We start from the raw sequence: 16,725 nt of genomic DNA, 5'->3' as shown, positions 1-16,725 counted from the left end.
CCGGAGGCCGCCCTGCGGGTGGCATTGCTACATTTGTTCCTAAAGAATTTAGTGCTATTTTATCTTGTGCTGATGAGTCTTTTCTTGCCTGCAAACTTTTTGATTGTGTTTTGGTCAATTGCTATTTGCCTACTGACTATCATGTTGATTCGTCTTTTGAAGCCTTTACGTCAGCTTGCCATAGACTTAGTAGCTTTATTGCCCTATTAGATTCGAGTTTACGTATTTTTATTTTTGGTGATTTTAACTGTGATCTTGATAGTGTAAATGAACGTAGCACAATTTTATTTTCGTCTTTACCAAATTTTAATATCTGCCGTAAGACACTTGATTTTACTTATTCTCTTTGGAGTGGGAGTACGAGTAATATTGACCATGTACTTTTTAATTTTTCCCCATCTATTATAGTAAAAGTTATCCCGGATTTCCCGATAAGTGATCATTTACCTATTCAGTTTTTGACATCGTTTTCTGTAATTCATGATTCTGTTTCTGCTTCTAATTTTATCCCAATTCGCCCTAATTATTTTGAGAGAATTATCTGGGATGAAAAACTGATTCCGGCTTACCAAGATAAAGTTGATTCTTTAGCTCGAAAAGTAGTTGTACCTGATATTCTGAAGTGTCATAAAGATAACATAGAGCTTGAGCTTAACTGCATATATCTTCAGTTATTACATTGCTTAAAATATGGTGCTAAAGAAACTTTTGGTGTTAAAAAGTGTAAACCCAATGTTGAAAAACCTTTTTGGTCGTCAAATCCGTTTCTTGTACATGCTAATCATGAATCTAAATTAGCTTTTAGACATTGGAAAAATAGTGGAAAACCGCGTGATCTTCATCCGGCTTTTCTATGCATGAAAAAAAAGAAGGCAATTTTCCAGTCGGAGCTCCGTCGTCATAATAATATTTTGCTTATGGATGCTTCGTCTGAAGTTGATATGAATAAAAAGAAAATTTGGAAAGCTCTACGTTCAACAAAGAGAGTTAATGAACCTTCTAAAAAGAATGGCCCTTCTCTTGTTGAGTGGGAAACTCATTTTGCAAACCTTTCGAAATCTTGTGATGATCCTGAACAACTTTCGCATGTTGATATAATTTTAAACAGTTCTTTTAATTCGCATGATTTTTCTATTTCGTTTGATTCTTTGTTGGGTGCATGCCGTAAATTAAAGCCACAATCCTCTAAAGACCATGATGGGATTTTTTCAAATCATGTGAAATTTGCTCCAACTTCTTTTATTCTTATTATTTTGACTTTTTTTAATATTATTCTCAAGTTTGGTAATGTTCCTCCGTCTTTTAGGATTGGGGTGGTAACTCCTATTCTAAAATCTGGTAAAAGAGATCTCCGTTCTTGTGATTCGTATAGGCCGATAACGAAGGGTTCTATGATTGGTAAACTTTTTGAATTATGTATAAAGGATCTTTTTGATTATTTGGATGTTGGTCTTAATCAAGTAGGGTTCAAAAAAGGAATGGGTTGCGACCATGCGCATGCAACGTTTGATACTATAATTAAGGAGTCAAGATCTACTGGCTCCCCACTTTATACACTATTAATTGATATAAAAGGAGCTTTTGACAATATTTCGCATGCTTCCGCTCTTTCAGCTCTTATTTCTGGTGGGATTCCCCTTTCTGTGGTTAGTGTTCTTAGATCTTGGTATTCGGGGCTTAGGATAAAAATTTTTGCACATACTTCTGATTCTCTTTCTAATCCAATTTCCGTGGGTCGGGGCGTGAGACAGGGTGGGGTTTTATCTCCTTATATATTTAACGCATGTCTGGCGGAGTGTCTTCGTTCTTTATCTACAACCCTTATTTCTTGGGGACGGGATGTGTCTTTTCTTGCATATGCTGATGATATTATCCTATTGAGCCGTTCTAAAGCTAGTCTAATTAAGAATTTTAAGTCCCTTTCTAGTCTGCTTAATGTTCGTGGCCTTTCTATTAGTATTAAAAAATGTCAATATTTTCCCGTTAATGTTAATGACCGAGCTGAATTAATTTGCGATAGAAATATATCATTTCCGGTTTCTGATGCTGTTGTTTATCTTGGGTTACCTTATTCTGCTTCAGCTCGTGAATCTAAGTCGATGCTAATTTTACATATTCAAGAAAAAATTAGAAAGGTGTTTGGTTCCATAATACGGCTACGTGGTGTTTATCGTCGTGAAATTCTAGGTTCTCTTTTTAATGCAGTAGCCCTCCCGCATGTTCTTTATCCTTCCCTTCTTCTTCGAGATTTTAAAATTTGTGATTTTTCAGCAATTCGCGTTTGTTATTTTAAATATTGTAAGTTTTTAATTGGTTTTCCAATTTCCTTTAGTAATACTGAATTAGTTTCAAAATTTAAAATTAATGAGCCGTTGGAAATAGCCAAGGTAAAAATAAATAATTTTTACCGTAAATCTGAAAATATACTTTATGTTCATAATCTTTTTCCTTTTTTTTCTATAGTTTAAAAAGTGCATGATTTCATTATTACTATTTGTTGCATTTGATTAAGTTTTATTTTGGGCAACTTGTAAATTGTTGCTATGTTTGATGGTGTGTTATTTGGATTTTTGAAGATTTATTTAATTATCTTTTATACTCCTCGTTTTTGAGGGAAATAAATAAATAAATATGTCATCGAAACATCTTGAGCTTTTACATACATTTGTTTCAATAAAAGGTCCTATCCCTATTTGGAACTTTTATTGGTTTTGACATATTAGCCGGTAAGCAGAGGCTAAATTTCTGTTTAATACTGTAAATTGTTTTCTAAAATTATTGTTTAGTTCTATTTTATCATAAAAAAAAATATTTAATTTATAGCTTATTGTCTTCCAATTGGTATTGCAACACAAAAATAGCTTCCAAAGAATCCCGATTTGACCACTTTCACAGTTCAAGCAAAAAACAAAAAATCTTGTTACTGATTTTAAAAGATCTCATTCAAGGACTTCTTCTTCTTTTTATTTTTTTCGAGATACTGACATTCCTAGAAACTACTGAAAACGAGTTTAATTTATAAGTCCGCTTTAAACGAAAAGTGAGTTGGTTTGATCGGGGAAAACTTGGAAGAATATATGCAGCGTCTTAAAATTTAAAACCTTAATAGACCAGTTTTAGAATAAGAGATCACTTACTCGTGGATCTTGAAGTCCACTTAGGGTTGGTTTTGGTCTATCGAGCACAAGAAATGCAGCCAAGTTAGCGGTGTAAGATGCAACAATAATCATGGCAAAACCAGCCCAAACCATGCCGAGAACTCGGGCTGAAAAGCTCCGAGGGGTGCCTAAATAATAAAAGAATTAATCAGTTGACTTGTTGTTCTATTTTAATATACCCATTTACAAACATTATTCTGCCAAACCTCTTACTGCTGATATTACAGTAAAATTAGATCTATTGCCAAGAAACCTCTCAAGCACAGCTTGCGTTTGTATTTCTCCGCATAATTATCTTATTAAGTTTTCTTAGTTGTGATTTTTTTCCTCCTTCTATGTTTATTTATAGGCCTATGTTTATTTTAGGTTTGTTGTTTCTTCTTTTTATTATGTTTCTCTAAATTTATACTACTGTGTAGTATAAAGATAAAAAGTAAAAAATACATGAACCTGTCAAAAGTGGGATTTATAGAAGCCACATCATAGGCTAAAGGATTTTTCACATAATGACTTTAATTTCGGGAGGAGGTTTCTAGCTTGTGCCCCACTAGGTTTCTCCTCCTCTGTGGATTTTGAAAATACTTTTATTTTATGAACATTTTCATTGAAAAAGGTTTCTTATTAGAATTTTCATTATAAAAAACTAAAAAGGATTTAATATGAAACAGATAAAAAATACCTTTTAATTTGAATAAAATAACTCGTTTCATTTTTCTTTCAAAAAGAATAATTATTTGAATCTTCTTAATACTGAGATTTCTTGCAATAAGAACATTGACATACAAAACTGAGTTTAATTTATAGAGGCTCTCAGGTGTTAAAGTTCAACTGGAAAGGGCAGAGATTTTGGCTAAACCTATCAAAAAAGACTTCGTCAGATTCATTAAATATGAATATTTGAGTTACAGAGGCACTTATAAAAGCGAATGTTACGAAAAGTTTCAGACGGTAAAAAATCAGGAAACAAAAAACTCAAGGTATCAAGGCTCAAGCTATCTAACTTCATATCTGACTTGTGTAACTATTCGTTAAACTGATTTCAGCTAATATATTTACTGAATATCGTCTTCTTGTTTTCTTAATAATATTAAGATATTTATTTTTTTTCAATAAACCAATAAATCTTTCATCTAGATGCTTTTATTTTTAATACAAATAATGCCTCCTACCTTCTCCTATTCCTGAGTTTAATAGTACACCCCAAGCAAACCAAATAGCAGATGACAGATTCAATGCATCTTCTTCTGGGTGATCACTATTAGGAAGTTTGTACCTCCCAAAAGGGGAAAATCGATCGAGAAGGTATAAAGTTAGAGCGATAATGTGAACTGCAACCATAACGGTGATCCAAAGACTGCCATGAAAAGGCTGCAGAAAGGACACCAAAGTTGAAGTCTTAGCAAGCTGAAAAACAAAAACAATGTTTGAAACCATAGGCAGTAACTAAGGAGAAAGGGCTTGCACTCATTTCCGTCCCATATTGTTTAAATCTTCTACACTGGTCACCTCCCGCTAAATCCCAAAACACTTAGGGTATTTTTCACAACGTCTCGATAGCATAATCCAGGGGATACTTTTTTTACCTTTGTGGGCTGTTGGACCAAGCTATTCTGGGGATTAGAGATACGCAAATCCTGAGAAGATACCCAAACATTTGATTTTCTTCCATGGTACATTTATCAAGTGAACCGATTCATTTGTGATTGGTAGCATCTTGCACCTTGTCTTAAGTCTTATTCCTTAAATCATCAGAAATGAAATTCTCTGAAAATCAGTTTGGCATATCGTTATATGTGGCTAACATTCTTGCAGAAAGCTCACAGCTTCTTCTTTTAAGAAGAAATCTTTTTCAGGTTATCGCCCTTGAGTTCTCTGAAATCCTGCAGACGACTGTATAAAGAACAAACGTTCAGGTATGTAAATATTCAATGCAGTGACGAAGAAAGGACATTAATCTTTTAGATTTTGGACCACTAAAATTAATGTTATTTATTTTCTAATATATATTATTGCATTCTTTACTGAAGGGCCATGTATATTAATTTAAATGCACAGTAAAACTAATTTTTAGCTTCAAAGAACCACGGCAGACTTTTATACTAAGGATTTATTAAGAAAGAAGCTGTGTTTCTCTTGAAGTCCGCGCGGATGACTGACCTATTGCGGAGCTCTAAAAGGTGTTTTTTCTTGCAGCGTAGAGTACCATAGCACTCGTCAGTTTGCAGTGTTAGGAAAACGCCAAGTAGCGGCGGACTATTCAAATCCAAGAAAATACTGAAAGGTTTAAGTAAATACTTCTAAGCATAAAATTATTCAACGACGAAGACTGTTCAAATGTTCCTTGATAGTTCATCTTTAGATCACCCTATAAAATATATTTCTGAAAGGGTACTAGCCTTTGTCTACATGCATGTATACCTTTCAAATATAATAAATGAAACTTTCAATTTTTTCAGAAAACTCGAGTTAGTTTTCTGTAAAACCAAACAAATCCTTAAGGATGAATGGACGAGATTTCCAATTCTCAGCTTTAAGAAGTTTTGAATTAAGCGCTTCTTTCTTTTGATCTGACGGAGATTTGCACCTTTCCCAGCGGAGAAAAATTTAGCACGCCGGCGGACGACGTCGGTAAGTAGAATCAAGAAAAACGACTTCAGAGATCCGACGGACAAAAGAAAAACGATATTTATCTCCAAAGTAGTCCGCGCGTGGGTTCGCTGAGACAAGAGAAACACAGCTGGAGTGTTTCATTCCTTCGAATCGCCAACGGTCTTAAATATAATACAGTTGGAAGAAAATGGTGGCGAGGAGAAGCGCTGAGATTCTTATCTATTTCTTTGGCGCATCTGAAAAACAATCTTGAAAGATGTTGCTTAAGAATTGTTTTTAGCTTTCCATCGAACTTGAAGCAAGAAGACCTTGGTGTGATTTTTCAATTTATTTTGTTAAAGAATAAAGAGAGCATATTTTTAGGCATGGAAAAGCATCTTTATTCAGTCATTTCTGGCAACACTGGATAGCACTTATTAACTTATGAAATGTTTTTATTTTCAATCAGGAAGTAAATAACCACCAAGAAGCTTCGAAAGAGCTTCCAAGTTCATGTGAAACCTGTTTACACTATACGTATTTGATTGTTGCTACTGGGAAAAGGATATTAAGGTGCATCAAGTTCACCAGATGTACTCCGTAAAATATTGTATATCTATCCGTCACATTTAAAGAGTAGGTACAATTGGAGCTGGCCAGGACCTATTCATACATGTTTTGTTTGTTCAGTTTTTCAAAGAAGGAAGTGGAAAATTAAAGGAACGGAATCTCAAACGAAGGAAATGTCAAACAGTTCTGTGCAAAAAAAGACTTACTAAATGGTGTAAAGACAAATTTTGACACGAAGTACCTTATTATTACGATTTATCACGACAAAACAAGTGGATTTGAAAGGGTTTTTCTTCTGTTTAGGATTCAGGTTTACGGCTCATAAATTAAAGAAAGATTAAAGAAACCTATAGCAAAGAATTTTTTGATGCAAATCTGTGACATTTGAGGGTTTTAAAATCAATGACAAAATATCGCTTCTATTTATCCGCTTGTCAGTGCTGGACTATTATCTCGCAAGTTCAACTTACCATGGGTCACAGTACTATTCAATTTTCTTAAGCATATCCTGAATTTTAAAAGGTCAGGTAATTTCAACTGCTGGATTTAGAATAGAAAACTCAAAAAGAAGGCACAATGAAAAAGCTTAGTTTTTCTCTTTATTTAATGTTAGTCATGCTTAATGTCTGTGGCCAGTCAGTGCTGGGACACAATAGTAGCGTAAGGCTACACTGAATATGCTACCTACTGTGCTTTCATTTAATATTGTTTAAATATCCTTGATTTGTACGTATCCCGGTATGTCACTATATTTTCATGTTCTTCAATTTGTCCCCTTGGCGCAGCGTGGATGACAAAAGCTAGACTGGCATATTTTCAATTGTATTGAGGTTATTATCGTCAAAATTGTTTTCAAGTACTATAATTATTGTTAGAGTTTTCATATTTACTGATCCAAATAGCTATTTGTTGGCCTGAATCTATCTTCAGCATTTTTTCACAGTTTTTCCAAAATAAAGAGCGAATAAACTACGTGGCCTTAGATATAAAAATGTAGGCTATCAAGGTTAACTTTATTATAATATTAAGTAAAAAAAGACAAGTTTTTTTTAACTGAAAGCAAGGGACGACGTTGAAACTCAAAACGAACAGAAATTATTCCGTATATGAAAGGGGCTGTCCTCTCCTCACCGCCTCGCTCTTTACGGTAAAGTTTTTCATTGTTTAAAACAAATAGAGTTGTGAGAAAGTCAAACTTTAGCGTAAAGAGCGAGGAGCTGAGGAGGGAACAGCCCCCTTCATATACAGAATAATTTCTGTTCGTTTTAAGTTTTAATGTTGCTCCGTACTTTCAGTTAAAAAAAACCAGTTTTTTATTTATTTAATTTTTGAACGTTTTTGAATTAATGCAGGTTTTGATTTTGGCTCACCTTGCATGAATTATAAAAAAAAATTGAATATTAATTTTACTTTTATTTGGTTAAATGGCTTTCTTGAAACCTGTTTAATTTTATTTACGAAGCTTTTTATTAGTAATAAATATACGTAACTTACGAATGAACTTACGTAACGAACCTCTATATTCTTATATTTTTAATACGTATGTTAGAGGGTTCGCCCCCTAGTCAATACCTTGCTCTTTAAGCTAAAGTTCGAATTTTGTTCCAATTCTTTAACAATGACACCTTAATCACAAATCCCGTTAATTAGAATAAATAGCTCTTATGAAAGTACTAAATAATCTTTGGCTTAAAGAGCGAGGTATTGAATAGGGGATGAACCCAATCATATACGTTATGTTTTCTGTTGTTTTAAGTTTTGATCTTGCTCCTTACTTTTAGTTAAAAAACTTGTTTTTTTCATATATAATTTCTGATCTTTATTTAAATAATGCTGGGAAATCCGGCACCCCCTTCATAGCATTGTCCCTGCTCCCATGAAAACTTTCTTCATGATAAGATCCTCCCACATCACCCCCGAACCACTCCCCCCCCCCCCACGACCAGAAAAAATCCCCTCTGAAAACGTCTGTATACTTCCCAATAACCAATACTATATGTTAACATTGGGTAAAGTTCATAACTTTCAGCCCTCCCCCCGGGGATTTCGGAGGATTAAGTCATCCTAAAAGACATAGTTATCAAATTTTTGACCATGTTGAACAAAATGGCTATCGCAAAATTTTGATCGAGTGACTTTGGGAAAAAAATGAGCGTGGGAGGGGGCCTAGTTGCCCTCCATTTTTTTTTGGCCGCTTAAAAAGGACACTAGAACTTTTAATTTCCGTTCGAATGAGCCCTTCCACGATATTCTAGGACCACTGGATCGATACGATCACCCCTGGAAAAAAAAACAAACAAATAAACACGCATCCGTGATCTTTCTTCTGGCAAAAAATGCAAAATTCCACATTTTTGTAGATAGGAGCTTGAAACCTCTGCAGTAGGGTTCTCTGATACGCTGAATATGATGGTGTGATTTTCATTAACCCTTTCATGCCTGTGGTCACCATACGGATACCCCTCACCCCCTATTTTTTTCTCTCGACTCGATAAAGTTACAACCGTGATTTCTTTTCCACTAGATAGCGCTAGCTTGGTTCTATCGCGTTTGAATTTATTATCCCTCAAGGCTTTATCCGAGCGGTCGAGCGAGCGTCCAAGTTTAGACAAAACATAAAATGTCGAAAAAGAGGAAAGGTGCAGATTTTGACCTCGATGACCTGGACGTTTCTGGTAAGTTCAGAGCCTGATTATGATATTATTTTGTAGCTAAGAATGAGATCTTTCGAATGAGATATCACTAGTCTAATTCTGAGTTGTAGTTTAGCCCCAAACAAGGTTGCTAACGATCGGTTACCAAATGGTCACGTCAGGCATTCATTGCCAAACCACACCTAGGCAGATTTGTACAGCAAGCGAGGCTGCAAGTCCTTTTTTATGATCGGGAATAGGCACATTTTCTTTCTGTTCCTCCTTTTTACTGGTAACAAGGGTAAAAGAGCTATTTTGTGTGATGCCTCAAGCAAGTGTAGAGGCCAATGACCTATTTTATTGCATTATATTATTATTATTAAATGATGCACTTACCTTGAATTTCATTTCAGCTGGCCCAAGCACGAGCTCTGACTCCATGAGAGGTCATGGTCCTAAGCCCTTGGAAGAGAGACTGATCAAGGAAAGAAGTAGAAGAGCTACCAAGGAGATGACTGCAGAAGAAGCAGCAAGGTTTATATTCATACCTGATTGTGATTCAGATCTCGATGTCTCGTCCGACGACGACGACCCAAACTGGGCACCAGACAATCTAGATCAAGAATTTCAACCTCTACGTTCTCTCAACTGTTATGGCAATGAAGACAGAAGTGATAAAGAGGATATTGACCACACAGACGACATCGCTTTATCAATGCTTGGCAGGTTCAAGTTAGACAATGGCGATGACACGGATCAATTCGATTCGCCTCTTCCAAGCTTGAATGACACAGCAGCGTCAAACAGTTCTTCAAGCACATCATCAGCACCAGTGGCAACTGCTTCTGCAATGCAGTCAGCAACAGTTATTACACCTGCTGAACCCTTTGTCCTTACAATAGCTAAGAAAAATGCTCCTTCCCAAGCAGTGGCCGGTCTAGTAACTCCAACAGATACTCCTCAGGTCACGGCAAAACCAGTAGCAAAAAAGAAGGTAGCAAAGGAGGCAAAGCAATACAAGTGGATAAGAACGGAGCCCGAACCTCGAGATATTACCTGGAAGGGTTCTATGCCACACTATGACGAGGTACAAACGCCCCTTGATCTCTTCCGAATGTTTATCACAGAAGACATTCTTTCAAACATTGTGGACCAAACGAACCTGAATGCCATGAGAAAGAAGAATCTTGTTCTGAAACTTTCTCTTGAAGAGCTGCACAGATTTCTTTAAGTTCAAATGCTTATGAGCATTCTCAAACTTCCGGTTATGAGAATATACTAGGAGAATGGAATACGATATTCCCCGGTGGCTGATACCATGAGCAGAGATAGGTTCATCAGCTTGAGATCTTTCTTCCATATTTGCGATGACACCTTAATGATACCGAAAGGGGAGGCTGGTCATGATAAACTCTTCGATGAAGAGATCCAAAGTATTGACGAACAGATGATCCCGTTCAAAGGAAGAATTGGATTTCGACAGTACTTGAAGGACAAGCCCCACTCGTAGGGTGTAAAGGTTTTCACGAGAGCCGGCATCAGCGGAATAGTATGTGACATAGAGATATATACAAGAAAAGTATCTGTTGAAATTTCTGAACTTGGCCAAGGTACTGACGTTGTCCTTCGGCCTTGTAGAAAATCTGCCAAGGTTCATGAACTTCAAGCTGTTCTTTGATAACTTCTATACTGACATCGATCTCATTCACAAGCTTCGGGTTGAATATGGCATCGAGTCATGTGGTACGATACGCAGCAACAGACTGAGGGGCGCTGTTCTAGATACCGACGCCAACATGAAGAAGAATGGACGAGGGTCAGTGGGCTTCCGTTTTGAAAGCATTCAGAAGTATCGGTAGTAAAATGGTATGACAAACAACCAGTCCATTTGGCTTCGTCATACTGTGCAGTCACCCCAATTGATAAGTGTCAGAGATGGGATGGCACAACACGGAAATACGTCGAAGTTGATCGCCCCCGAATCGTCCGTGACTACAACAAATCAATGGAGGGGGCGTAGATCTTGCTGACATGTTCCTGGAGCTTTACAGGACTGACATTCGCTCGAAGAAATGGTATATGAGGATTGTGTACTACTTCTTTGACATGGCTGTGAACAACGCCTGGCTGATACACCGCCGAAGCAAACCAATGTTCAGCATATGTCTCTACTGTACTTCAAAATGGACATTGCTCGTGGGTTGGTTCTTACTGGCGTATCTCAAAGTCCTTGAGTTGGAAGACCATCCTTATTAGTGACGAAGCTCAATACGTCTACCTCGCGAGACGGGATGCCTTCGGAATCAATGAGGTTTGACCAGACCTCGCATTTTCCGGATACGACTGAAAAGGGAAGGTGTCGCTATGAAAAGTGTGTTAGGGATGGAACCAGTCGAATCATGTGTTCGAAGTGCAAAGTTCGACTGTGTTTGAACTCAGATCGCAACTGTTTCACAAGTTTTCACCTAAAATAGTATCTGTATATACCTGACGTGACCATATGGTAACCATTCACAGTTTGGATTTGGAATGAAATAAATTTTTTTTAAATAAATATGTTCTAGTTGAACCTCCAGGATCACTCTCTGCTATTTTCAGAATTTTTACGCAACTCCTTCTTGGTTCATGTCTGAAAGGGTTAAGGTTCTATAACTTTTAGGGGGTCTTTCCCCCTTTTTTCCAAAATCCGCCAAATTTTCTCAGGCCCGTCGCTTTTGATAGGTAAGACTAAACTTGATGAAACTTATATATTTGAAATCAGCATTAAAATATGATTCTTTTGATGTATCTATTGGTATCAAAATTCTGTTTTCTACAGTTTCGGTTACCATTGTGCCGGGTCGCTCCTTACTTACAGTTCGTTACCAGGAACTGTTTGATCCATGGATTTTTTAGCCATAGACTGAACTGCATCGTAGATTTTAGCAGCTGTATCAAATTTCATTCAACAAAGAAGAATGATTGAGTACCAAACAAGATTTTTTGTTTCATTTTATTGGAATTTCTAGTTTCATTAGTTTCTATTAAATCATACTAAAAAAAAGAAAAAAGTATAGCAGAGGGAACAAAATGACAAACCTTCCTTTCCAGAACAGCTATGCCCTGATGTCGAAATGCTATACTAAAATCAATAAGACGGGCTCGCTGCTCAGTTGCAACTAATGCGCCAATCGCCATATCTGCTTCTTTTTTAATTAGCTTTCCGATGGGCCCATTCAACACTAGTGAAGAAAAAGAATACCAGAAAAATTAATAAAGTTTCATTGAGTGAAAAATTAATCCTGTAGCACAATCTACCATTTTCTTTTTTAGCTAAGGCTTTCATTGGAAGTTGGGAAGTATAATAGTTTGAAAGAATAAATGCGACAACCGAGTAGATGGGAGAACTATGCATGGAACAACGTGCATTTAGCTACAAGCTATAACAAGTTTTGAAAAGTTGTACTACTTCAGAATGCACTTAGTATTATGCTCAGAAGAAGGGGGAGGTCCGCTCTTAGTTGTGGCCACGAACCTCATCATGGAGGGGGATGGTAATTTATGGAATCGCGATATAATTGATGCTCCTTCTTTAAAAGTCTTTTGGGTATACAAGCAAGTCCAAGATTCTGGCAGGAATAGACGCATGAGATTTCTTTATCGTTAGAGGCAAAGTTGAACTATTTATACATATACTACTTCACAGAAGCGTTGAAAAAACTAAAATTGTAAATAGTCTAGTTCAATCCTTCATAAATGAACCAAGCTGCAAATTGCTATCGCGAGAAAAAATTAACCGAAAATTTAAGAGAAAGAATGTGAAATTCTATTCTTGTACTCTGGAATAGAAACATGTGAAAGGGGGAGCTTAAAACGGCACCTTCTAAAATCTTTCACGACAATCTTTATTATCTGTAATTTGCATATTAAGAAGACACAGTGTAGTTGATCATTAAAACTAAAGTTATATGCAATGCCAAAACTTCTAAACAATTTGATTACTTGCTTTATTTTCCTATGGTTGGCAGAGCTCCTGCATGTCTCAAAAATGCCCGATCAAATTAGTCATTTTCCAGTAGCCTAACAAGAAAAAATAAAACTAAATGACAAACAAATTAAAAAGTATGGATTCAACAAGCTACAGTGATCTCCAAGAGGACTAAGGCTTAATTCTTGCACTGAGGAAAGGATACTGTCACAAAACGTTATAGACAAAATGTTATACGTTGCTGGATCTAGCCGGCCCTGCCTCCCCCACATTAACTTCCTAAAAGATTACAGAAAAGATTAAATCAAAACGAAGAGAAATGAAACACTAGAAAATACAAAGCTAAGCTTTAACGTAAAGAAGGGGGGTTAAACAGGCCAGCAGCCCATCTCAAAAATGTGATAGCTTCTGTTTAGCTTATGTTTTAAAATAAGTCTTAACTTTCATGACATTTTTTTTTTTTAATTTCGTTTCAGCCCAGTTTGAACATAAAATGACCAGAAAAGATTATAAATAAGTTGATTAGTAAGCATAAGCGCCATTTATTTATAATTAGTAAATTATTCACTGCACAATAATGTGAATGAGAATAACGGCACTCTTTACGGTATCATTGGTTTTGTAGCTTATTAAATAAAAAAACAAGTTTTTTTTAATTGAAAGTAAGGAGCGACATTAAAACTTAAACGAACAGAAATTATTCCGTAAATGAAAGGGGCTGTTCCCTCCTCAACGCTTCGCTCTTTACGCTAAAGTTTTTTATTGTTTTAAAAATAGAGTTGTGAGAAAGAGTCAAACTTAAACCTGAAGAGCGAGGCGTTAAGGGGGGGGGGGCAGCTCCTTTCATATAGCCTACGGAATAATTTATGTTCGTTTTAAGTTTTAATGTCGCTATTTGCTTTCAGTTAAAAAAAGCTTGTTTTTTTATTTAATTTCTGAACTTTTTTGAATTAATGCAGGTTTTGATTTTGTCTCACAGTACATGAATAATTAAAACAAAATTTGCATATTAATTTTACTTTTATTTTGGCTAAATGGCTTTATCGAAACTTTTTTAATTTTATTTGCGAACGTTTTTATTAGTAATAAATATACGTAGCTTACGAATTAACTTACGTAACGAACTTCTATATTCGTATATTTTTATTACGTATATTAGGGGTTCACCCCCTAGTCAATACCTCGCTCTTTACAATAAAATTTGAATTTTGTTCCAATTCTTTAATAATGACCCCTTAATCACAAGGACCGTTAATTAGAAAAAATAGCTCTTATGAAAGTACTCAAAAAACTTTAGCGTAAAGAGCGAGGCATGGACTAGGGGGAGAACCCAATCATATACGTAATAGTTTCTGTTCGTTTTAAGTTTCGATGTTGAGAAGTTTTCAGTTGAAAAAATTTTCAGTTGAAAACTTGTTTTTTTTCTGATCGTTTTTTAAATAATGCTGGGAAATCTGGCACCCCCTTCATATCAATGTCCCTTCCCCCATGAAAACTTCCTCCATGGAAAGATCCTCATACCAAACCCCCGACTCATCCCCCTCACCCCACTACCAGAAAGAATCCCCCCTGAAAACGTTTGTATACCCAATAACCAATACTATGTGTAAACATTGGGCAAAGCTCATAACTTGCAGCCCTTCCCCTGGGGACTGTGGGGGATTAAGTCATCCTCAAAGACATTGTTATTATATTTTTCGACCATACTGAACAAAGTGGCTATCTAAAAATTTTGATCGGGTGACTTTGGGGGAAAAATGAGCGTGGGAGGGGACCTAGTTGCCCTCCATTTTTTGTCACTTAAAAAGGGAACTAGAACTTTTAATTTCCGTTCGAATGAGTCCTCCCGCAATATTCTAGGACCACTGGGTCGATACTATCATTCCTGAAAAAAAAAAACTAAGAAAAAAAAAATAAACACGCATCCGTGATCTTTCTTCTGACAAAAATAACAAAATTCCACATTTTTGCGGATAGGAGCTTGAAACGTCTACAGTAGGGTCATTTGATACGCTGAATCTGATGGTGTGATTTTAATTAAGGTTCTATGACTTTTAGGGGGGCTTCCCCTTTTTTTGAAAATAAGGCAAACTTTTCAGGCGCTTAACTTTTGATGGGTAAGATTAAACTTGATGACACTTATATTCTTGAAATCAGCATAAAATTCTGATTCTTTTGATGTATATATTGGTATCCAAATTCCGTTTTTTAGAGTTTCGGTTACTATTGAGCCGGGTTGCTTATTACTTACATTTCGTTACCACGAAGTGTTTGAAAAGGGTGCTTGAATGTTTAGTCAAGTGAACAGCGTAGGATACAAGGTCATTAAGTAAGGTAAAAGTTTTAGTCTTGGAATTTCTAATCCATACACTGTCGCACTATCTGCATCAGAAATTTGAACACTGGCATTTTTTGGACCGCTTCTTTTTTTTGGGGGGGGGGGAGGGTGTTTTTTTAGCTACTACAACAGTGCCTAGAATTCACCATGATTCAGGTTTACGCATTGAATAATTCACAAGAATTTAAATAGACCAATGAAGTTAAAATTATATTATTTGAAATTTTATTCATTATATTATTGCAAAATTATATCACAAGAAGCAAGTTTGTTTCGTAGAATTTAGAAAACCTGGTAGGCAAGGTATTATAATCTGCAGGTGGTAGCATCTACGATCGTTTACTCTTAACTAATACGACAATAAAAATCTAAACTTAAATTTCATTCATCAAAATTTAGATTTAACTATGGAATCTAACTATATTTTGTGTTTAACCTAAACTTTCTTACAGTAAACATATCACTTTGTTTTAAAAGGGTTTTATTGATTAAAAAAAAAAAAATCAAAGATTGGTTAGTACACACATTATAGGATAGCTTGTTTTTGAAACATGTACACATATGATATATTCTGCTCCTTTGCCGGAAGTAGCCCTTTTGTCTGCAGCCAGATGTAAAAGGAAAGTTACCAACTAGCATTTTTTTTAAATTTTGACAATTGCTGGGCTACGCTAGATGGTGATGGTAATTTTTTTCTCAGGGACAAGCTTGGGTTTTCTTTCTTTCTTTGACCATATTCAAATTTTGCAGTTTTTTGTTCATTTATGCCTCTATTATCCATCTCTAGTTGACATGCTAAAGATATATCTTTATGTTGCATCTTGAAAATACAACTAAGTAATACTTGGTTTCATGATGCCAATTTGCGGGCACTCTTTCCACGAATTCCAACTGTATCGATAGAAGAGTTAAAGACGAATGTGAAAACTCAACAATTACACTAAATTTTTATTCCATATTCTCAACGCGGATCAGCTAAAAAATTATACTTTATTTCTAAATGTACACCTTCCTATCTGATAAGAAATACTGTTTCACAAATTTTGATACTTCAACAGGAGAGAAAAAATAAGACTTTAAAGCTATTTGCGACGTGCTTTTTTTTAAATTTGAATAAGAAACAATATGAAAAATTACAGTATGTGCCTGAATAATGTGGCTTTAAGTATGATATATCAACTTTTAAACTATTTTAGGTAGCCTTTTGGGTCAGAGATGGCTCATTTAGATTGCTTTATTATGACATACCGGCTTTATTACGATATATTATGATACAAGATATATATTAAATATTATATATCGACTACAAACTATTCTATGTAGTATTTTGAGCCAGAGATGGCTCATTTAGAAGGTTTACCTATGATATACCGGTTTATTGTGATATATAATGATACACGATATATAATATATATGATATATCAACTATAAAACTATTCTAGGTAGTCTTTAGTGCCAGAGATGGCTCAA

The 16,725-nt window shown here is 35.6% G+C and overlaps 1 protein-coding gene across 2 annotated transcripts in view; it reads right to left on the bottom strand.

The window, feature by feature from the left end:
• The window catches only part of Nmdar1 (glutamate ionotropic receptor NMDA type subunit 1), a 239,418-nt gene that overhangs the window by 23,722 nt on the left and 198,971 nt on the right, over window positions 1-16,725 (bottom strand). For both annotated transcript variants that reach the window (XM_089088460.1, XM_089088461.1), the window contains exons 11-13: window positions 12,029-12,171; window positions 4,328-4,562; window positions 3,138-3,286 (exon numbers count right to left, since the gene is read on the bottom strand). In XM_089088460.1, the coding sequence (XP_088944586.1) occupies window positions 3,138-3,286; window positions 4,328-4,562; window positions 12,029-12,171 (527 nt within the window). The remainder of the gene's footprint in view (window positions 1-3,137; window positions 3,287-4,327; window positions 4,563-12,028; window positions 12,172-16,725) is intronic.

The sequence above is a fragment of the Artemia sp. Qi Xiang Cuo genome, chromosome 4, assembly GCF_049724085.1.
Source record: "Artemia sp. Qi Xiang Cuo chromosome 4, ASM4972408v1, whole genome shotgun sequence".
NCBI classification, from domain to species: Eukaryota; Metazoa; Arthropoda; class Branchiopoda; order Anostraca; family Artemiidae; genus Artemia; species Artemia sp. Qi Xiang Cuo.
Note: the sequence above shows the minus strand (reverse complement) of the source record. Positions and strands in the feature narration are given on the sequence as shown.